Genomic DNA, 24,281 nt, shown 5'->3' with positions numbered 1-24,281 from the left:
TTGTTAGTCACCATTGTTCATGCATTCAATACTTTCATCCCTGTGCCACGTGAAGTGTTCCATACATGAACAGAGATGGCACACAAGTTTGCACACCTTATAGGACTGAGTTCATACAAACTAAGTATTTCTCCTTGTGGTTTTCTTTGCTCTGGAAATATATCCTTAGTTAATATGAAAAATAGCAAGAGTTGATAAAACTATTAAAAGCATTCTCGTCTCATTCACAGAGCTAAAATCAAGCAAAACAAATGTGCTCAGTGCACAGCAGATAATACTCTTGGCTTAAATGTGCAAATGTATTTGCATACATGCACTGGATGGAAGTTAATTTCATTGCATGCATAAAAGGAATATTGTATTTGTTTTATTTTTATTTATTTTAAATTGATAGTTGCTATTTCTCTTTCATTGTAGAAAACTTACTGACCTACTTTATGAAAAGCCATTAGTTCTGAAAGCTTCTAAAAATACGATACTATGATTCTATGATAACCGAGCCAATTACATATTTCTTTGCAACTCCTTTACTAGTGAAAGGCACACAATGAAACTTCTGCCCAATTTTTTTTTTCCTGTAAAGCAATCCCTTTTAAATCTTTCCTTTCTCCATGTATCTTGTAACAATTAGAAGCTCTTTAAAAATACTCCATAAGATACAATTTAACTATAAATTTGCTTATGGTAGCTCTTTCACTTATGCAGTATATAATTTCATTGCAATTTTCCACTTGAACTGCTTTGCAGCCAGTATCAGTCGAAGAACAATATTCAGTGCAGAAGATAGTTTGTGATAAAGGATGGACTCCTTTGAAATGGTAAAAAACATAAGATGCAGAAGCTAGAATTTCAATTTCAAAGAATAATCAATGACAAAATATTAATTACCTTGGTACTGTAGAAAAAAACCAGATTTTATTTTATTGCTCAGTCTGGTAAGTGGCTTGCTAGTTTCACAGTAAACAATTCAATCATTTGAATAAGTGAAGATATGAATTAATAAAAGAATGCCTTGATTTTACATCTCAGATGCATACTACCCAGAGAGTACCAGTGCCTTCAGGTTTGGTTTTTTTTTTTGAGACCTAGGTATAAAGCTAACTTTATATGTCACTAGTTTGTGAGATGGGAAGAGAAACTGATCCCCTCTAAATTTCATGGGACACGTTTCTGTCTCTAATCTATGTAATTCACACTCATGAAAGTGAATATAAAATTCTTTCAGATAAGAATAGCAGCATTTTATAGTTATGTCCGTTTCTACACTAGAAGACAGAAATTAGAAATTTTTAGGAAACCAGTAAATATACTATTTAGTTATGCTTCATATGTCTGTGTGGGTATTTTGAGTTTCTTGTTAATGTTTTCAGTGTCTATATTATTGGTAGCTGCCAAAGGAGATTCAAGCAAGAAATAGAGACTTGCTGCCTGCATTTCCAGGCAAAATCCTTTCAGTACTATCAAAACATTTTGTTTTTCATGAAACTGGGTGCTAAAAAGAATGAATTTTTTGAGTTCAGTATCTATCACACCAAGCTTAAAAATACAAAAGACTAGAAAATACTGAAATATGGTAATGGAGAATTGTCCCTGCCAGGATTTTTTTGTTCATTTTGGATTTTTATCATGTGCTTTTATTTACAAATGCAGATTTATCTGAATATTACAAACAAAACGTATTTGAAAAATGCAACAAAGATTCTTATAAAAGGATAGCTGAATAAATCCAGAAATATAAGATTTAGAAATGTAGAAGTCTGTAACTTACAGAAGAGATCAAGTGTTCAAGCTGACGTTAACATAAGAGAAAGGAACAACAAGTATGAAGAGAGGAAGTTAGGCAAAACAGAAAAACAGTGGTCTGTCAAGAAGGCAATTATTTAGAAAAATACAGGTGATAGTTTTCCTTTTGTTTTACACAGACAAAGCCAAAAACTTAGCATTTATTTCTAAATCTGATTAAAAGATTACAAAGTAGCTTCAAACTCATCTTGTTGAGTTTAATACACTGACAATGGATAAAGATTTACTCTAATTTTCCTGCATTTCTCCAAGGCAGCACAGACTGTTAATTTCATGACTTTTTGTTGTCTCCTAGGGAAAGGCAGGCATTTAAAAATAACAAAGTAAAAGAGTGATCTCTTCCTGAAGGCTGAGGTCACTTCCTATTGAATGACAAATGGTAGAAAACTCCAGTTCTATAATTGGTGCCACCTTGTCCTCCTGGGCACCCTGAGGGGCTCAGCCATCCCTTCCACCCTACACGGCAGCTTGGCAGCACCACACAGCACCACACCATGCCAGACGATGCTGCGCTGCTGTGGGCTCAGCACCATGATGCCTGTAGGACAGCTGAGCCCTGAAGGAAGATCACTGCCTGAGTGTAAAACTGCTGGCTGACAATGAGGTCAGAAGGAAGTATTTGAAGGCTTCTTGGTTAAGAAGTACTCTTCAGAAACAGTAGTACGTAGAGATGTATTCATGTCAGCCCAAAGAGCTTTTGGACAGTAAGCTCCCTCAGCATTTAGGCTCAAAAACTACAGTTATTTTGAAGTGTCTAGTAAGCCCTGACTCTTGCAGTAGAACGATGAGCTGACCCCTCATACACCTCTCCATCATAATCCTGGCAGGAAACAAAGCTTTAAGGTGTAGGAAACTCCAGTTTCCGGAGAACAGAAACACTTACTTTTCCTGTGGGCTGGACCTATACTACAGTAATAAGAAAAGATTCAATTTTGTATAGAAGGGAGGAAAAGGGCAACACAGGCACCATCAAGATAACTTCTGAAGCATCAAACTGCCAAACTGAAAGCTGTGAACAGAAGGGGAGAACTGCTATTCTCAGCACCGCAGTGAGTAGTGGCTTAAAGCTGTGCACCCATGCCTGGCCCACAGTGGCAGAGGACTTCTGATCACCTTTTTTTTGAAGAAAGTTGGGATTTTTGCTGTGACTCTTAACAAAGATTTTTGCTCATTTGGTTTTTTTTTTCCATGCTCTGCATGAACATAAGTTTGCTCTTAAAATCAAACCAACTTGCACACTGCAATATAGAATATTTTTCACTCTTAAGAATCTTTGTCAAATGTAACAGTTCAGAAACTAATTATCTTTTTTTTTGGTTTTGCTTAAATATTAATGCTGCAGTGAGGCTGGGAACAGAACTGTGAGGAATAGGGCAGCAGCATCAAGGAAGTAGAAACTCTGATAGATTTAGTACCACGAAGAGCTTTGGCAGCAGGTGCTAAACTCAGAACAACGGTTCAATTCCAGTGAAACTTTTAATAATAATCTAAACAACAGGTTAGATAAAAAAGGACACAATCACCACAGGGAATATGGAAAGCCACAAGATTTCTACTGAACAGAAATGAGAGTGGCAAGAATGAGACAAATCCTGTCTCCTGCAATGAATTCACCACTGCCTCTTCTCAATGGGACTGCTGATGCCCACTCAGCGCTCAGGCTTGTACATTCTCATTGTTCCTTTCATTCACCTTTCTTCTATCACCTCTTCATCTCTTTTCTAATTTTTTTTTTTTTTTGGTAAAGGATGGTCTTTGCTGTTGTACAATTCTGCCTTAATGTGGTCCTAGCTGCAGGATGTGAAACTGGAAGAGGCTTTTTGCCTGTTCACCAGGCAGATAAACTTTCTCTAGGTGATTCTTCTCAGGACTGCAAGTTTTTGTAATCAGTAATTGAAAGGATTAGCAAAAGCAAAATTACACCATCAAGCAGAAACTTCACCAGTAACATGCTCTAAATGAACTAGCCTGTGTATTATTATTGGGTTTGTCTAGCACACCATCCAAATACAAATACAGTAGTCTTGATAAGTTATAATCGATAACAAGGTGTTTTACTCAAGAGTAGACAACTGACAGATAAGTTTGACAACTCTGAGTCCATAAATTAGTCTTTAAAAACAGCTTGTCATGCTTCCATCTGTTTTAATACCAAGAACAATCTGGGATAGGCAAAATGATACCAACACAAAGAAGTATCCCTTCTTAAGAGACATACAGCCTTGTTTCACCACAAGTGCTGTCAATATGTAAGACAGTACCACTCTATTAACAAGGCAAAACAATCACAAACATATTCTAGATCCTGCAAATCACAGAATCATAGAATCATTAAGGTTGGAAAAGACCCCTAAGTCCATCAATTCCAACCACTGAAAGAAAATTTGGAAAAGAACAAAGACTTTCTCCACAGAGACATAAATAAGGAAATTCACTTTGGAACATTCCAGTCCTTTGAGGGAAATAGGCAGCACACTGACATCTCCTGGGTTTTGTTTAGAAAGAGAAATGCCCAACTAAAAATCTGGCTTTATAGTTTGGTTTTTTTTACTATGACTCATCATTATGCAACAGCAACAATATTATTATATAATAACGGCTTTTTCTTTCTAACAGGCTTTAGATACTCCATAGAAAAGAAACTGGAATTGAATTCTGGTCAAATTAGAAGTTGGTTTACAAAATTTTGAATAGAAAGAGAAGTTCAGAACATGCAGGTCACTTCCTTTCTGTAATCCATGAATAGAATAAACTGAAAAACAGAACTTAACATATAGACTAAACATAGACTGAATCAATATGAATATGCTGAGAAAGTTTCACTTCATTAACCGTTGCTTTGTAAATATTATTCCTGGACTTTTTGAGATCTATATCATAATGCCCCCCTTCTCTCTCCAGAGAAAGGAAGCGAAATGAGCCACATCTGCTTCAATAAATTGTCAGAGTAGTAGATTTTTAGTGTTCTAAAAGCAATTCTTGGTAGGATAGGTCAGCAGTGAAAAACAACATGTGGTTATTTCATTAAAGTATGAAAGTCATTCTTGATAAGATATTCAACAGAGAAGTGACCGTGAAAGCTATGTATCCATGTTGCCTTTGTTTATCAATCAGATAGACAAATAGATGTCTGTATTAGATATTCTCTTGCAACATCTGACTGTGAAATTGGAGTCAAAAGATCTGCTGCTAATGCTCTAAAACCTATTTTATTTCTTAAGAGTCTTAATGTCCTAGATAATAAACAAACAGGTTTCCATAAAACTTGCTGATTTAGGACACTGTTGGCAATGTCTGTGTTTTCTCTGTAGGTTGTAACTGCATAATAAGGGAGAAAAAGATCATAAAATAAAAGCACTTCATGGAAAGTTAACAACAGTGCCACTCACCTGCCAGTGGAGGATTATATTCCAGATCAAACCAAGGGTCAGTTTATGATTTCCATCCACAATGTCTGAGCTTCCAATATTTACCAGATCAACCTAAAAACAAATGCCTAAGATTAATAGTAAGCATAAGAGGTTGGTATTATTTTCATATGTCTGGTGTTAAACCTTCTTTGTGGTGAGGGAGAGGAAGAGATGGGCTAAGGTAAAGCTCTTTATTTAGTTTCTTTTGTTTAGTAAGCATCCAATTCATGTTTTATAAATGGAACAATTAATAAGCTGACAAAAAGCAAGCAATGATCTAAAGTTTCAATTAGTCCAGTTATATCGTGTTGCGAAAACATAGTTAAAAGTAATAGTTAAGAATAACAATCCTAAAATCTTTTATATTAAGCCTCTACAATTACAAATCACAAAACTAATGGATCAAACAAAAAAATTCTTGTATTATGCTCCATATTACCTTACATAATATACTTTTTTGAAAGCTACACACGCATCTAGACACTGTAAGAACTTACAAACCCAAGATACTTTTCTACATATCTAGATTGAAATAGAACTTATTTTGCCTTAATTAAATTCTACAATGTATAAGGCAAAGCAGGATGTGTTCTGGAATACAAAGAAACCAATGACTGTGATCTACGCAAGTCTTTTTCACATTAATTTGTCCAGTAATATTGTTTTCCATAATTATATTATGCATTTGCAGCTACGTAACACATCAGCATTTATCAGCCTAGTATACGCTTTCCTCCACATATAAAATGATCCTTCATCCTCCCCTACTTTTTATGCTATCTGAATAAGAAAGAGAAATTCAGATATTTGAGTGCAAGACAGCACAAATGAAGACCTGCACTTCTGGATGTAAATTATGACTCTTGCATCCTCACTGTTTCATAGATGCAGGTGATTAATGGCAGCCAGCATGGCTTCACCGAGGGCAAGTCCTGCCAGACCAGCCTACTGGCTTTCTATGATGATGTAACCACGGCAGTGGACACAGGAAAACCAACAGAAGTGATCTATCTGGACTTCTGTAAAGCCTTTGACACGGTCCCCCACAACATCCTTCTCTCTAAATTGGAGAGATATGGATTTGATGGGTGGACTGTTTGGTGAATAACAAATTGTTTGGATGGTCGCATTCAGAGAGTAGTGGTCAATGACTTGATGTCCAGATGGAGATCTGTGATAAGTGGTGGCCCTCAGGGGTCTGTATTGGGACTACTGCTCTTTAATATTTTCATCAATGATATAGACAGTGAGATCAAGTGCACCCTCAGCAAGTTTGCAGATGACACCGAGCTGAATGATGTAGTTGTCACACCAGAAGGACGGGATGTCATCCAGAGGGACCTAGACAAGCTGGAGAAGTGGGCCTGTGAGAACCTCATGAGAGTTAATAAGGCCAAGTTCAAGGTCCTACACCTGCATTGGGGCAATCCACGGTTTCAATACAGGATGGGGGATGATGTGATGGAGAGCAGCCCTGCAGAGAAGGACTATGGGGTGCTCACTGATGAGCAATATGTACTTGCAGCCCAGAAGGCCAATCATATTCTGGATTGCATCAAAAGAAGCATGGCTAGCAGGTCGAGGGAGGTAATTTGTTTCCTCTAGAACACTCTTGTAAGACCGTAGCTGGAGTATTGTGTCTAGTTCTGGAATTTTCAACCTAAGAAGGATATGGAATGGTTGGAATGGGTCCAGAAGAGGGTTACAAAGATGATCAGAGAACTGGAGCACCTCCTATATGAGTACAGGCTGAGAGAGTTGAGGTTGTTAAGCCTAGAGATGAGAAGGCATTGAGGAGACTTTATAGAGGCCTTCTAGTACCTGAACAGGGCCTGCAAGAAAGCTGGGGAGGGAATGGGTATAAAGTGAAGGGGGCAATATTTAGACTAGACTTTTTTCATGATGAAGGTGGTGAGGCACTTGAATAGGTAGCCCATGGAAGTTGTGGATGCCTCCTCCCTGCAAGTGCTCAAGGCCAGGGTGGAGCAGCCTGATCTAGTTGGAGTCCCTGCCCATGGCAGAGAGGTTGGAACTAGATTAATTTTAAGATCCCTTCCAATTCAATACATTCTATGATTCTATGAAATGGATTTACTGGAAGCAGCAGCACCCAGATGACTGTAGAGCTTCAGACCAAAAATGGCACATAGTAGCATAATAATTTAGATTAGTCACAGTCTTTGAATAGCTTTAGAACCATTGATTTTGTATTCCTGAAATCCTAAATAAATCACTCTCTATATGATTTTGAATGCTGAAGAAACAATTACAGAGGCAGATTTTTTGGCTTTATACTAGTTTTATACAGCGTATACATATCTACAGTATGCTAGATTTTCATTACACAAATGCTGGCCGTTGGATGACCACTTCACTTTCCAAAAGAATGTTTTTTCTTCTGTATTCTTCAACTGGAATATTCTCTGTTTTCTTTCTATATCTGAAAGGGACTACTGTTTTCTGAAAACTGAATGAAAAACACACTAATGGATTTAGCTGCCGTGTAGTGCATAAATACTTTTAGAAGCTTGCATTATGAAAACTTGTATATGTAATTGAAGTTTTCTTGTATACTGTGAAATAATGTATTGCTGATTTTCTTCAACAATATCAAATATTGCAGATTTGGGAGAATTAGAAGCTTATTCTATTGATTTACAAGAAATTTCACCTAAAAAAATAAAGAAAAATCAAGCTGGAGGTCTTTATGCCAGTCTGATAAGGTCACTTTCATTTATGCAAAAACCTTCAGATGGATAAGCATTACCTGCCATTTATAAAATTGAGAACTTTATTCAGCAACTGAACTGAAGCATGTTTAGTGACCTACTGCAGCTATCAAGAAACCAAATATAATATGCAGCACAGAATACATTATCACTGTTCCATCACATCTTTGAATTTATTCTTGAGGAGGAGAAAGGATATAATTAGTTGGCCAGTGAAAATATCTGCTAAAGTTATGGGTCCTTTAGAATGCTTGCATGAGGAAAATATTATGAGAATATTTACTCAAAAAGGATGCACAGGATACTGGCTTGCAAAGTCAATCTTGACAAAGTAGAATGGAAAGTGGGTTTGATGTGATTCATTTTCTTACTGTTACAAACTATAAGGAACAGACACCAATGAAAATTTACCAAAAAGATTTCTTGTAGAAAAAGCCTCAGGTTTTTCAGACTTCATAATTGTCAAAGCTTGAGAATAGATGTTTTGATAGGTTGTGCCTTCTAACCAACTATGTATGGCTTCTTGCAATTAACCTTTTACAGTGTTTTTGATACACCATACTTTACCATCAAGTTGTCCGTGTTGATCTTTCTTCAGAAAGCATCCGTTATAGATATACTATTTAAACATTTGCTGGCATACATTAAGTTCTTAGAATTACATTCCATCCTGGTGCTGAATGACAAAATATCCAGGTCACATTAATAAAACAGTTTTGATTCCAGTATTTGCATACTATAGGCCAGATTCTGAGTCAACCCTTACAAAGCATCAAGTATGCTGTCTTTAGGATGTTCTGACCCCGTCCAGCTAATTACTTACGTTATTTCTCTGCAAAACCTGCAGTGCTTTGTTGACATTGTTCAGCGCATGAACTCTTGTAGAACCCTTTTCTTTTGCCTACAAAGAAAATAAAACAAATTTGGCTGCTTAATATCAGGAAATAGAAAACACTATATGTAACTCAAATCTTATATTACACCTGTTGTTTTCTACTTCACAAGTTCACGACAACAGTGAGACTATTACTGTATATTGTGCACATGCAGCTTCAGCTTCCCAATATGAAATAAAGGTATTTGTGAAACTAACTGGATACATAGTTGGGAGACAATTTGGTACCTGGACATTTTTTTTTCAGTCAGTGAATCATTCAAATTTATATAAAATCAGATAATTCTGGATTGTTTTTATTATGATTAATTTTCTTCTCCATGGCATAATTTAGGAATGTTACTATGACAACCAAAGAGATAAGTATCAGTTTGTTTAGTATTTATTTACAAATATAGTCTCTCTGGATTTTGATTTGCAAACTCCCAGTCTGCTTCACTACTCATGTATAAGAAATTTTCAGAGACAGATCTCAAGCTCACAGAATTCAAGCAGGAGCACAAGAAAGGATGTTCAAAGATATATGTGATGTGTGGCTTTGTTATTAACAGGTTCATAAGAGAAAGCTGTTCTCTCTTTTCAGACATATATGACTCCAATACACAAACTGTGTGAAATTTATTAGCAAAACATTAGAAGTTTACACAATAAATTGTATTCCTTGTATTTGCCACAAACATCCACTGATAAATAATTTCTGAATTCCAGGTAAAATCTAAATATCTATATGAATTCTCTATGCTACACTTCCTTAATAAGTGTATACAACAAAGTAGAGCATTTTCATTTCAAATATACACCTAGCAAAGAGCTACTATCCATTGCATCTCTCAATACCAATGTTTCTTTGATTTCAAATGAAAGTAAAAAATATTCAAACCCCTAAAAAATAGTTTCTGCAGGCCCTCTTCAATGATGGAAATTAATGAACACTATTTACTACAACTATCAAGACTTCAATGAACACTAAATGCGTTAATATACACATACAAGTTTTTGGCCTGTAAGGCATTCCAGGAGCTCCAGAAGTCTTCGTCCATCTCGAAAATCATTAAAAAGATCTTCAATATAACGTCTTCCAAACTGAAATGAAAGAACGGCTTTAGTTAGTACAAAGACAGGATTCTTTTGCATACATCTACTTTTCTGTTCTTTTGCATAGATAGAGAGGGAGATTGGTGTCTAGCAAGAGAGATTGATGCCTAGCTTATTTCAGGTATTTTTCTTATGGTGAGGAATGTACATTCTTTATTCCCTCTTAAAATTATACTGTTGATACAATTTATGAGAAACTGCTGCAGATCAAATAATTTATAATTTGTGTACATACCATTAATTTAAACTACGAAGCTAGGATTGAATATGAATGAAAATAGAACAAAATTCTCAGCAATTTAGGTGCACTTCAGGAGAAAATTACAAAAAATTATTTGCCACATTTAAAAAAAAAAAAGCAACAAAAAAGCCAGACACTGAGAGATACACATTAAGTGTCTAGTAATCACTCTTTCATATGGCAGAAACAAACTTGGAATTACACAGAGAGAGATAAGTCTCAGGCTTATTCTAGGGAAGATCTAAGAAACATTTCTGTATTAATAGGTCATACTTGGAATTCTACTTTATCACGGCCTCATTACAGTAAGTGGCTAAATGACAATTAATATTTTATATATAGAATCAGTACAAAATGAAAGGATTTTCCCCCATGTCAGTGGTAGTAGATGATTTTTCCTTTCTAAAATTCAAGTCAAGTTTCTGATATGATGATTTGACTAATTAATTACATTTTAAATATATAGAAATATAATTTTGTATAGTTTGGTCACTGTCCAATATTTATGTGCACCTATGAATTTTGACATTTTTGTATGTCTGAGAGCTATTGAGAACCACATTTAAAAACAGGGATTATTTTGTTCAGTGTCAAGTAGATCCACATTTCCACATTATTTTTATTTTGTGAAATTTCATAGATGCTTTGATTGATTTGAGAGAAAGCATTTGTACTTTAATTTGCTAGAATTGACACCATGCTGAACTACATTCCACATCTACTTTTATTACAAAGCAATGTAAAACTGGGAATCCATATCACACAGAGAAAAGATTTGCTTTCCTGTCAGAAGCATTGTTCTAGTACTAATAAGTATTGCCATACTCATTAGAGCTAGTTGGGAATTTTATGACAAACACTTTTTGTCAGAAAGTATCAATTCCTTTGGATGGCTTCTTAAGCAGGACAGAATTAAGGACAGTTTCCAGCGCTAGGCTAATTTTTTCCATGATCAATAAATATTTATGTGTATAGTACAAACTTCATTGCTATTGGCTATTCTGGCATGACTCTCTCTCCCTTTTCCTTTCTCTCTGACTGCTCCTCTGAGTCAAGAGCTCCCTTCAATTCCATAAGTTTTGGGGTTTTGTTGTAAGGTCTTTTTTCTGTTTCACAGAACAAACAAATCCAAAACATCAAACATTTTCTACAGCAGTGGGAATCCTTGTTTTCTAGCCAGTTTCCACACCGTGCACTATGCATTCTAATTAAAGTTATTTTTAGTTAACGCAAGTGCTGCCACTAGACTACCTAAAATATCTGAAAACCAGTACTGAATATATTTCATATATGATTTACTCACCCTGCTCAAGCCCTCGAGTTATCTGTTTAACTAACAATACCCAGCAACTCTATTTCTTGCTTTGCATTTAGTATGTAAAATAGTTCTGATAAAATATTTTAAATTATGGTATGAACAGTCATGTTGTTATGCAAGTCAAGGCATGCACAGTATTCCTGAATTTGCCTATTACTTACACTATACAGTGCAAATTTTAAATTAAAAGATATGACTAAATTAAAGAGACTTTATTTTATTCCCTAATTTTGCAGAACAAAAGTCATTTTTACAGAGGGGAAGCATAAGACCTGCAGACTTCTAAGAGAATGTTTTAACATTCTTTAGAAACTTGAAGTGATCAATAGGTCCTTCTGTAACACTATGGAAGAGTTGTGCCTGTAATGTCACTGAATAACCCTGGGCATATAAGCACAATAACATTTTGATAACAGAACATAATTATATTGCTTCATATCCTAAGGAAAAAAATAGAATTAGACTTCATAACTTTCTGTGTCTGTCTTCCTTTTCTCAGTATTTAAGTTATTCATAAAGTTTAGATTGAAATCCGTCTAGGACAGCCAAAAATTCTGCTTGATAAAACATTAAATGAGGGTTTTTTTCAGGCTTTCAAAAAGAAAATATAGACATAGAATGGCAGTATCCCAGAAGGGCATATTTATTACAGATGTATTACAAGTAAACCTTAAAACAAAACAATTTTTTAGGGTCTTGGAAGTATACCTTCCATGAATCAGCAACTAAAAATACCTTAAGACACCTTGTACTACTGCCACACATATCATCCTTAACCTGAAGAAGGTTGCTGTTTTTCTGGCAACTGGGTAAGTAAGTCTTCTTTCTCAAATAGATTGAATGTCTTCACTTGATCAGCATTGCAGTAAGTCTTCAGAAACAATGAACTTAAAGATGCATCAAAGAAATTCATTGTGTCATTGAAAAGTGTATGTTAAGTTGTATGAAGCTTGGAAAGAACAAGTGCGGCAAGTCAAAGACTTGCCAAAACAAATGCTAGTCCTTTATTATAAATTCTTATTGAAAATATCCTTGTTTAAAACTTTTTTTAAGGTTGTGACCGATAGCCACTACCCTTCATCTACAGAGGAATGAAAATGTTCAGAAGAATCTCCTGTGCCATTTGTATGTATGTTGATTTATCACTCCCCCTGTATTGCAATCTTATTCAAAACTTAATTTTTTAAAATGCCCAAAGCAGCTGCGTGATGGATTGTTGGTTTCCACTTAGTTTTTCTTCTTAAAAAACAAAGTGATGGAAAAGGTGGGGGAAACAAGAGAGTACAGGACAGAGGAAAGAGTGTTGATACCATACGGGAAACACAAGCAGACTTATCATCAGTGCTGTACTAATTTCCCAACTGATAGTTTTATTACCAGAAATATGAAACTTGAGATAATTGTATGATATTAATCAATATATAAGCTATCTATAACATTAGTTGAGTATATCAGCAAAGTAATGAACATCTCCCTCTTCCTTACTTGTTTATTTCAGGGAAACCAACAATTAATGGAGGGGACTGGAAGCAGGGATGAAAAGGACAATGATAAAAAATACACCAAATAAAGAAAAAGAAGGAATAACTAAAATTGAAATTAAAAAATTTTAAAAAAAGAAATAAGCATAAGTTACTTTCTGTAAGTCAAACAAACAAAGGAAAAATCTAAAATAGGAATTTGTTAGAAGTTTCATGACTAGAAAGACTCTAGGGATTTAAGTGTACAATAGTTTTACATATTATTTTAACCTACTGTCTTCATGTTAAACAAAGGTCAAAATACAGACAATTTCCTTGGCTTAGCAGATAAAGCTGTTGGCTGCAACTGCTGATCTTTACATAACATAAGGGGACTTGAAGGAAATCCAAGAGTTTTATTTCAAAATAAAATAATCAGAAAATGTGATACAGGAAGGAAGATAAGATTCCTGGTTTATCATGGATGAAATTAATCCTCCACCTTACATAAGGACTGAGGAAAGAAATTCACAAAATACATTTCTATGGAAAAAAAAAAACCCTACACTACCATGGTCAGGTACAGAAGCCCAGGTCTTAGAAGATTTATGGGGTAATGTACAATTAACAACTCAGGAAAATGGGAACTTGAAGCAGAATCTTCCCCCCCAGTGTTACAAGCAAATGATGCATACTTAAGAGTGTTCCATATACTAACTCAACTGCATGTACATATTCTAGAGTGCTCATAGAATTAATTAAACTGAAGTAATATGTAAAGCATATTAATTTTCCAAACTCAGACAGGAACTTATGCCAATCTTATGCCAAAGGATGTTATCTAAAATGAAAAAAAACCAGATGTGAAAAAAAGAAAACAGAAAATCAAGAGACAGACTGAAAGTAAGTGTTGATAGATAAATGTAGTAGCAAGCTTTTTGGTGTGAATATATATAGAAATCTTAAAACATCAAGCTCCATCATACTTATCTCACTACTAGTACTTCCATTGTAATTTCTGTGTTATTCTTTCCAAGGAGTCTATGTTAGCCCTCATTCTCTCTATGTAAATTTAACAAATAAATGCTATCAAATAAGTAAATTACTTAATCAGCTCCTTCATCAGATACATTATGGAAGAAGTTAATATTGTGGGAAGTATTACATGAAAAGCTGCTATTCTATGAAAAGCTCTTTGTTCAGAGCTATGTGAAAGCTACTAATTGTGAAAGCAATACAGAGAAGAACATCATATAATTGAAAACTATCTTGCCCAGAGAACATACAAAGAAATCAGTTCGTGAATATTGCCCCTCCTGTTGCCTAGTGCTCAAAAACTATAAGTCAAAGCTCCAAAAATTCTCATGAGCATAAAACAGCATCTTGTTTTAGAATAAATTAGCATAGGTAAATCCTACAATAAGGGAAAATAGAGCAAAGGGAAACAAAATGGTAAGGGGAAGAGGCTAGGAAGGATGAGGAAAGGAAAATAGGTGAAAAGGATGAAAAACAAGTCATAACTTAAATTTAGTTCTACAAGCTCAAAGGGTAGAAATGTACTTCTATTTCCTGAGATTCATAAACACACAAAATTTCAAACAACGAGTCCATCAAAGTACATGATGACAGAATACTGTAACATGGCTATCATTTGAGGTTCTTTAATATATAGATTTTTTTCCTGTTTTATAAAAATGCCATATGATGGATACTTTTTCCCATTTTTTTCAGAAAAATTATAAACAGAAAAAACTTGGCTGAGGAAGAGATCTTAGACTTTTCATTTCCTTTCACAGACAAGTATGCATGTAGATTACACTTTTAATTTGAAAACAGACGAGGTAGTAAGATTATTACAGAAGGACAAGTTGGTTGCTATTTCTTATGCATTTTACAGTATTATTGGCTTATTATTATCAGTTAGTCTGGGAAATGTATCAACCAAAACTATCAACAGATGAAGAGAGACAGAAAATAAATTAAAGGAGAAAAGGCACTCTGAAGATATAGAATTCAATATTAGGCATGACAATAGACAGAAGATTTAAGGTTATATTAGGCATAAGTAGGAAAAATCAGCTTACAATAAAAATAGAGAACACAGAATTTCTTCAGGCTGCTGGGACAGGTAAGTAACTGAGTCCATAGGTTGGGACAAGAGCTGTGCCTCTAGAATGGGTAGGAAACCTGGACTGCAGAACCTGGAAAGCAGCTGTAGTGCAGACCAGTCGTGCTCACAATGTGCAGAGCTGTGGAACAAAGAGCCAGAGGTGCCCTGCAGTTTGGCAGGGACCTCAGGCTGCTGATTGATTACAAAAAAAGACAAGATGCAATCCATAAAGGCAAAAGGACATAAGCCATAAGTCTTGCATAACTTTTCAAGCAATTGTCTCAAGGTCACTGTAAATCTGTAAGGTTTGCTGAATAGATGTCAGTAAGAAAGAAATAAAAACTTGCTTAGCTTACAGATGTTACAATTAGTAAGACTAAAGAATCACCCTTTTCTTGCAGTCAAAATATTTGAAGCTTCTCTCCGTGAAAGAGTAAGAAAAGCCACTCAGCTGATCTCAATAGATCTTCTAAGTCAATTTTAATAAAAGAGGGATTAAAAATACTTGCTCTTACTCTGTTAAATGTATTAAAGGTTCAATTTCTCTACCCAGCATCCTCACTTACAGTTTGTGCAGTTCTGCTGGGAAGTTCTATGAAAGTGACTGACATTTGCTTTCATTGATGCTGGGTTACTGTTACAGTAGCAAAAGATATTGCCCAGTCATGAACGAAGAAAGATGCACTGGACACAGCTTAATTAGGCTATAGCTTTACTGACTCATGGGAAGCACTGAGCAATAACTTAAGCCACAAAAGCCATCCTTTCTCCCTTCATCGTTTTCTCCTGCTAGAGCATGGGATACCCATTCTGCTGCAAGTGGACCTCTACAACGACAAGCTGGAAGTTAAATGCTGTACAAGCAGTTTCCTTCTCTACTGTCAAGGCTCCAGTCTTTTTCCCAGCCTTTGTGGTAGAAATCTTTTTTTTGCAGTCTAGCATCAGCTTTCAAGGAATTACACAGAGGAGTAACTGATGAATACCAGTATTTTAAAAATTACTACTACTGACCAGCTGAGAGGAAGGTGTAAAAATCCTTCTCTAAAGGTGCCACACTCTTCTCACAGGCAATTAAGCAAATATTACCACACATTTCAAGAAAGTAGCTATCAAATGCCTGGCAGGCCCAGAACACTCAACTCTACCCTTAAAGAGCGATCTAGGGGCTAGTCTTATCAGTTGTCTGAAGGAACTTCATATTTTGGGGACAGGACACATATTCCCAATATATGAGCTGGTTTCATACCTAGACACTGATGTTCAGTGTCCTGGCATTTCTATTCAGTTCTTATAAAATGATATTTTCCCCTAAGCACACGGAGTCATTCTAATTTTCTAGTGCCATTTGAGAGAAGGAAGCTTATACACTCCTAAATTTCTGAAGAATATCTTGTTATTTCCATTTTAAGATAAATCAGAAAATCTCAGAGCAGGGGCTGCACATATCCAGAATAGAAATACGGATGTATTGACAGACACCATTATTATGTTAGTGTAGTAACCACTGTTTTTCTTAGCTCACAGAAATTTGTGTCTAAACTAAATGTAAACCAAAGAATAAACAAATAATTTTTTACAGTAACTCATATCTCACCTTTGCTTTACCCTCTCCTACTGCTTCCCCAAGAAGGATACAGAGGTGCAGAAAGTTCTGACATCAAAGAAGTAGGAGAGCTAATCAACGAGTGAAGAGCAGTCAGCACAGTCTCTAATTATTGCACAGGCTCTACAAATAATCTATATTACCTCCTCAGTACACTTAATTGTGCTCGTTCGAAGCCAGTACATAAGGCCTTCTGAGACCCAATATGCAAAAATATTTTCTTTGTAGAATATTCTAATTTACCTTTCCTTTGCTGAATTTTACTGTAAGATTAATTACGTGATAATTAAAATATTGGAAGTTTCACCATGCGTAACAGAACTTCCTAAATTTATGTTGAAATGCTCCCCATCCCTGAGATCACTGAAATTCATGAAACTGAATTATATTCTCTGCTCTGAAAGCAAAAGGAATCCATTATTTATTAATTAGACATATAGCCTATTAAAAGCCAAAGCCAAAATAGTTATTAGCTCTCCTATTTTCATATAAAATTATTCAATACCACTGGAATTCACTTTAATTAGACATTCTCTCTTATCTATTTGATAATCAGTAGTAGTTGATTAAAAATAAATGCATTCTGAAATTTGCCTAGCGTCTTGGTCCCTTACAGGTCTCCTCTTACAGGGGTCCACAAAGCCAACAACAATTGAAACACATTAGTGTCTTGGATTTTCCAATGAACGGGAATAATCGGTAACAGCTAAAGAGAGTCCAAATGGCAAAAATGAAAGCAGACAGTCTATTGGAGTTCCACATATGCACTGCAGATCTTACCCTCTTCCAAAACTAGCATCAGTTTCTGAAACTGAGAAAAGAGTGTTCCCAAAGATATCCCTAAACGCATAAATCAAAGAAGTGTAAGATGAAAGACATGAGACAATTCTATTTTACCTTTCAACCTGTTCAGTCCAACAATTTACCGAAAGAAAAGGAATCTGCTTTGACATAAAGCAGTCTTAGAAAAAAAAGAATTTTAAACAAAGAGTAGGAGAATTCTGGGCAACATCACCTGCAGATGGCAGTAGTCCTTTAATTGCCCTACATGAAGAGAAACCTCTGTAACATGGGTATTCTCTTTGGCTTGCCTGGATGAGGTTTCCAACAGATGGACTTGAACACCCTGCAGGGACACACAGCATTTCTGCATGGATTAATATAAAACAGGATGCTATGTTTAAGTAGACTCTTCAAAGAATTACTGCACTTTTGAGTAGCTATGCAAATGTCAGCAAAATGTGTATGGACATAGAATCGTAGAATCACTAAGTTGGAAAAGACCTTCGAAATCACCAAGTCCAAATGTACCTGTCCACTACTAAATTGTCTTCCTAAGCACTTAATCTACCCATCTTTTAAATAACTCTATGGACGGTGACTCAACCACCTATTTGGGCAGCCAGTTCCAGTGCTTGATAACCCTCTTGGTGAAGAAATTTTTCCTAATGTCCACTCTGAACCTCCACTGGCACAGTTTGAGGCCATTCCCTCTCATCCTACCACCTATCACTTGGGTGAAGACACCATCACTCAGCTCTCTAAAACCCCCTTTCAGGTAGTTCGAGACAGAGATAAGGTCTCCCCTCAGCTTCCTCTTCACTAGGCTAAACAACCCCAGTTCCCTCAGCTGCTCCTCGTAAGGCTTATTCTCCAGCCTCTTCACCACCTTCATTGCTCTTCTCCGGACACACTACAGGATCTCACTGTCTTTCCTGTAGTGAGGGGTCCAAAACTGAACACAGTATTCAAGGTGTGGCCTCACCAGTGCTACGTGAGGGGCAGAATCTTGATGTATGTAATACTGAGAGGAAACAGACTACATAATGCATGGATTTATACAGTTCATGGAGTTTAACCTCAACTGCTCCTATGTATGCTAATGAGATACTCAGTTTCCAATTCACATCAGCACTAATTAGAAAGTGTTATTTACTGTAGAGTGTAGGCTTGCTCGGGCAACTGCATGACAATTATTCTTTGAATGCTGGAACTTAAACCATAAAATGAAAAAGATCTCTGAGCAATGCTGGTTTTGTTTAGTGTCACACAGTGTTAAATCAATGAGGACTATAATGAGCTTTTATTCAGATACTCAGAAAAAAACCCATCTTTTTCACTGAAGTTTGTTATTGCTTCCAAAATTTGCTATTACTCTCAAAGCTAGGAAAGATTTCATACAAGTAACAGGAAATTTAGGTATTTTACTCCTACTAAATGATTCAAGCCCCAAAGAGTGATGTACATTGTGATCTGGAAAGAAATGTCACCTTCAGATTTTAATTTTCCTGGAATAGAAACAAATTTTGTGCAGATTCTGAAGTATTTACAGCATTTTTAATAATTTTGAGCACGCTGATGCTTCCACTTTAAAGCTCTTTTATATGATGTTAGATGTTTTAACAGTGCCTGTAGCAACAGGACAGGGGTAATGGTTTTAAAATAAAAGAGGGTAGATTCAGACTAGATATAAAGAAGAACTTTACACTGAGGGTGGTGAAACACTGGAACAAGTTGCCCAGGGAGGCGGTAGATGCCCCATCCCTGGAAACATTCAAGTTCAGGTTGGATGGGGCTGTGAGCGACCTGACCTAACTGAAGATGTCTCTGCTTACTGCAAGGTTTTGGACTAGATGGCTTTTAGAGGTCCCTTCCAACCCAAACCATAATATGATTCTATAGCATTAGAACAACCTGAACAAAAGTCTCATCCTAGACGGAGCTCTGCTATGAGAGTCCAAGATGAAGCCTTCAGCAAGCTACACAGACTGAAAACAGTTTGAAATCCCACAAGGATGCTTTTCACTGAATCTCAAACATCCTCACTTCACTGAACTTTCATGTGCTGTAGTTCTAAATAAATTCTGTGAAAACTTGAACAGAAATATTTAAAATAGGCATCACAGTCAGTATTTTTCAGTTCTATTCAAAACAATATAAATTTATGTAACAACAAATCAAAATTTCTAAAATGTATAAAAATTAAATTAAATACAATAATTAAATAAGAAAACTGAGGTTATATAGAATGTTGCAGTAGAAACATGAATGTTTCCTTTTTTAAAGACATTTTAATGTCCTTTTAATTAGCTTAAATACATGTACAGCAAACTGAAAAGATATCAATAATCAAGTATGCATTGTAAAATGCAGGAGGTGTTTTGACTAATAGCTTACTATTCATTCAAAGGGCTGCTCTCTATCATATATTTCTTAGTTCACTGACATTTTAGAGAAACCGTGTGTCTCCAGAGCTCCAGTAAAAAGTAACTGATTTTGAGTTGACTGTAAATAATCTTAAACATGCACATTTAAATGCATGGGAATCAAACATTGTGCAATAATGTACCTTAGGTTAATTAAGTCCTCCTTAAAAGGACTATAGCATTTATGATCAAAGATTTTCAAGATGGAATGGTCCATATGTGCCGCCTCGGTTGAAAAATAATGCCGAGTATATTTCTACATAGATGTCTATGAGACTACATAATGCTCCAAACTCTTAGGAGTATCTTTCTTTACAGAGTGAAGCATAATGTCAAGACCTCCTTAATGTCCATGTGGTTTCACACTCACACAGAAAGCATGCTAAGATTCATTTCATTGAAAGTGGAGAGAGGATAACTAAGCACCCTAAGAGAACAGAATTACTGTTCTGAAACCGCATGTAAATTTCATGCCCTAGGTTAAAATAGTAACTGTGTTTAAACTAGAGTCTTGAGGACTAAGGGAATGTTAAAGTCAGGTGCAGCTCCTGCAAACATGACCATAAGATCCTGAGAAAAGTGAACAGGACAAATAAAAGAACTACAGTGCCGGTTTTGAGGAATGCAAAGTTAGTCTTGTACAGGGATTCCTGGAGATATTCATGACTTGAGTGGACAAGGTACTAAGCAACCTGATCTAATTTGAACCTGTATTGAGCTCCAGAGATTCCTTCTAACCACAACTACTCCATGATTTTTATGATCTTGCGCCTTTTTTGATAAAATTATTTTAAGTCAGTGCTGCATGCTGCCTATAAAATAAATCAGGTTCCTAACTCCTATTTGGTGGGAACACATTCCTTGGAGCAAGTCAGTTAATGCATCATATAGCAAATAATTTTTTAAATAAAAATTGTATTAAAGTGTCAGTTTCACCTGAAAAATTACTACCAGCCTGGATCTTGGGGCTGGAATATTTCAGATTTATGACGAAAGAAGTAATACAAAGGTCCTCCTACATGTTAAACATTGGTCTACAAATAACTTACAAAATTTTACATGGATAAATAACTGGTATAGTCACCGTGGAGTAACTTAAAAGAAGAAAACAACTATTTTAGGGCTCTTCTAAAATAGGTGATTAATAAAGCGGGGTTAAGAAGGAGTGATAAACAAGCCTGAAGACTCCTAAGAAAATTCTAAATGTAAAGAGATGTATCTAAGACCCTCTGGTTTCACATTCTGCATAAGAACTCTTCCAACAAACTCAAAATACAAATACTGATTCGTAACAGCACTAATTTTGAAAGAATTCTGGTATTATTTCTCCTATAGGTGCTACAAAACACTGAATTAAATCCATGAATAATCAAACCAGATTTCTATTTCATCATAAATCAAATCACCCTTTTGTGGGTAGACTACACTTTGCAACAAATTATCTTGAATGACAGCACAATCCCCAACACAATGAAAGGCAACTTCCAGGGACAGATGCACAGATCACTCTGCCAGATTATGGACTTCATAGTGAGATTTAAAGACTGAACCAGCAGAACAAATTGCTGGTCAGTCACCATCCTACAGGAGAAAAGGTAAGTAGTTCAGGGCTGTAGTATTTTTAAAAGATCTGTGCAGTCATAAGTGATGTCATGAGCAAACCAGTGTTTTAATCGCATGTTGTTTCATGCACTAAAAGAAACTAGGCAGGCTGAGGCATGAAGCTGGCAGGTGGCAGCTGCAGCAGAAACAGAAGGACATGATTCTTCACCCAGTACTTAGAAAAGCTGTGGAAGCCTTTGCCAACAGAAGGCTGCAGATGGTAAAGCTGACCTGAATTTAAGGAATTACTAAGGAAGTTCACAGAAGAGAAATTCACTTAAAGTTATTAAGCCCCAAAAGCCATTTCTGGATTGGAAGGTCCTTGAGTTGCAAAGGTTGGAGACTGAAAGTTTAAAGGAAAAAATAAATCCTGATATGTTTGCTCTGCTGATATATTTTCCTTGATCTTCTGCTTTTAGACACTACTGGAGACTGGATACTCAGCTCCATGACCTTTGTTTGTAGTATAGGGCTTTTCTATATTTGTAAAGGATTTTTTCTGTATTTGTAAACTAAACCTGCAGCTGTCTGTAGTTTTCAGCTATGGGGCCTGACCTGGTTTTGACGCGACATAACTTACATCCATGTCCTTACAACTGCCCTCTAGGATTTCACATTTAGGGACCATATGTAGTGTATCCAATATATATGCTAGGGTCCCAGCAAAATCCATCTTGTATATTGCATTCACTCTGACAAATATCTACACTGTCAGAACTTCTAACTTGATCACATTCTTTTATACGAAGCAAAAGAAGTAAGAAAAATAAAAAACTTATTTGAAAATTTTATACCTTAGTAGTCCAGTAAAGCTCTGTGCCAGCCTCCTTTTGACACCAGGATCTTAAAACTTGGGGTATTAAGTAGCTTAAAAGTATAAACAGAGAAAACCCTGAATTGACTATGTAATCTCTTCCATCCTGAAATTACCTCACATATGATGGTATCTGAATATCTGTTCCATTCAGTAATCACTCAGAGAAAAGGAGGCTGTGAAAGAGGTTTATTTCATTGATTGTATGAGTTCTAACAACTTAGTATTACCTATCGTGAGGCTTTGAAGAATATGATTATAAATTCTAAACGTTTGTGCCAATGACTCTTGAAAAGAAATTTCCTCACAGCTTATAATTGGCAATATCAAAGTGCTTCTGAAGAAAGCAAACTCAACACTTTTATACAAAGCACTCTCATCCCAAGAAACCACCTACATATCACAGTGCTTGTCAATCAGTGAAAAATAAATATATAGCCTGCCAGCACTCTAATTTCTGTAAGAAGGACCAAAATGCAACAGCCAAACAAAAATGTGGAAGAAAAGAAGGGATCAAGACAGTTTGAATTGTTTGAAAAATACTACTGTTGAGGAAAATCTCCTGGGGGCAGTGTGATACCTTTCTGACAGATCAATCTACTAGCTCTGTAAGGACTTTACTTACAGATATGGTGCTACGTATATTATAAATTTTACTAAGCTTTATTAGTATTAGCATTTGCATCTAAATACACAAAACCCATATTTTACTATGCTTAGAACATGAGCATAGCCCAAAACCTAATTTTGAATAACATGTAAGTTCCCCAATGGCTTACTCTCTTTAATGAAAGCGTATGTTTCTGAAAGCCAAGTTTTGTCTTTATGTTCCTGTCAGCACCGAGAACTCTGTTTGCAAGTAAGAGGCATACTGTGATGACCATGATGACTGCAAGACAGATGCATCAAATATCCCATCTCCATAACTGCAAGAAATCAGGATGTTTTCTCTTGAATAGGAACTCCCTCCACTTTGAAGTCCCAAGCTTGTATAAAGTATCAGTATATGAGTTGTTTTTTTAACTCAGTCTGCAGCAAATATTTCATTCAAATCTGAAGACAACAATGCAGTCTCACTGATGTTCCTCTCATATTTTCTACAGAAACACAAATAACATATAAAAGTTTTAACCCTGCAAAACACGTTACACTGGTTTAAACCGCACAATTGCCTATACAGGAAAAGTTGTAGTTGTCTTTAGAATCAGAAACTCTAACAAAGGCTACTTTCCTGTTTGACAGGCAAAATAATATCAAGTTTTTATACTAGGTTCAGTAGTAAGGGCTCATAATAAGCTCTGATTTATTTTTTTAATCTACATTGCTTCTGTCTAAAGTGCTTTCTGATATATTCCACATCCCACAGTCTAATAAAAATTGATTACACAGCACAGATTAAATGTGGTTCATTCTCTTTTTTTTGGGTTTGGTGGTTTTTTTTGTTTTCAGCATTTTGTTTTATGAGTCTTTTGCTGGTTCTTTTGATTGCAAAGTGGGTCTATACTATTTTTATGGGACGCAAATGAAAATCAGAGATACAAACTACAGTCTGAAATTTTATTTTTGGTCTGATTTCTTTTTTCCAAATGTTTGGTAACTTCTTAGTAATGCTACTAAGACAGGACAGTATTGTCTCATTCATCAGTTTATTGAGAGTAGATTCAAAAAGCAATGATGGGTTAAATAAAAATCCGAAATGCCCAAGAATTCCATAGATTCTTCTTTGCCTTAAATTCGCATTTTTATGGTTAGACATTAAAATGCAAATAATACCTATTTATGTCTTATAATACAGAATTAAGACCCACCAGGGCATATCTTGGAAGAATGTAAGACTACACTTCAGATGCACTGAAAGCCTCCTTGGGTCATCAGCATCTGCAGAGTGCATTAAAGAACTACTAAATCACATCTCAGACAGTCCTAATAATATTAAAATATATCTATTTACAGGGAAAGTGTGCTAAACACAGACAAAAGCATACTCCTATAACT

General features: G+C 35.7%; 1 protein-coding gene across 4 annotated transcripts in view; it reads right to left on the bottom strand.

Annotated features, from left to right (window-relative positions):
- The window catches only part of DMD (dystrophin), a 1,224,073-nt gene that overhangs the window by 839,184 nt on the left and 360,608 nt on the right, over positions 1 to 24,281 (bottom strand). For all 4 annotated transcript variants that reach the window (XM_069873469.1, XM_069873460.1, XM_069873489.1 and 1 more), the window contains exons 3-5: positions 9,828 to 9,920; positions 8,766 to 8,843; positions 5,193 to 5,285 (exon numbers count right to left, since the gene is read on the bottom strand). Coding sequence is in view for 3 of the 4 variants with exons in the window: in XM_069873460.1 (XP_069729561.1) it covers positions 5,193 to 5,285; positions 8,766 to 8,843; positions 9,828 to 9,920 (264 nt within the window). In the remaining variant the exon portion in view is untranslated. The remainder of the gene's footprint in view (positions 1 to 5,192; positions 5,286 to 8,765; positions 8,844 to 9,827; positions 9,921 to 24,281) is intronic.

This window comes from Phaenicophaeus curvirostris, chromosome 1, assembly GCF_032191515.1.
Source record: "Phaenicophaeus curvirostris isolate KB17595 chromosome 1, BPBGC_Pcur_1.0, whole genome shotgun sequence".
Classification (NCBI taxonomy): Eukaryota; Metazoa; Chordata; class Aves; order Cuculiformes; family Cuculidae; genus Phaenicophaeus; species Phaenicophaeus curvirostris.
Note: the sequence above shows the minus strand (reverse complement) of the source record. Positions and strands in the feature narration are given on the sequence as shown.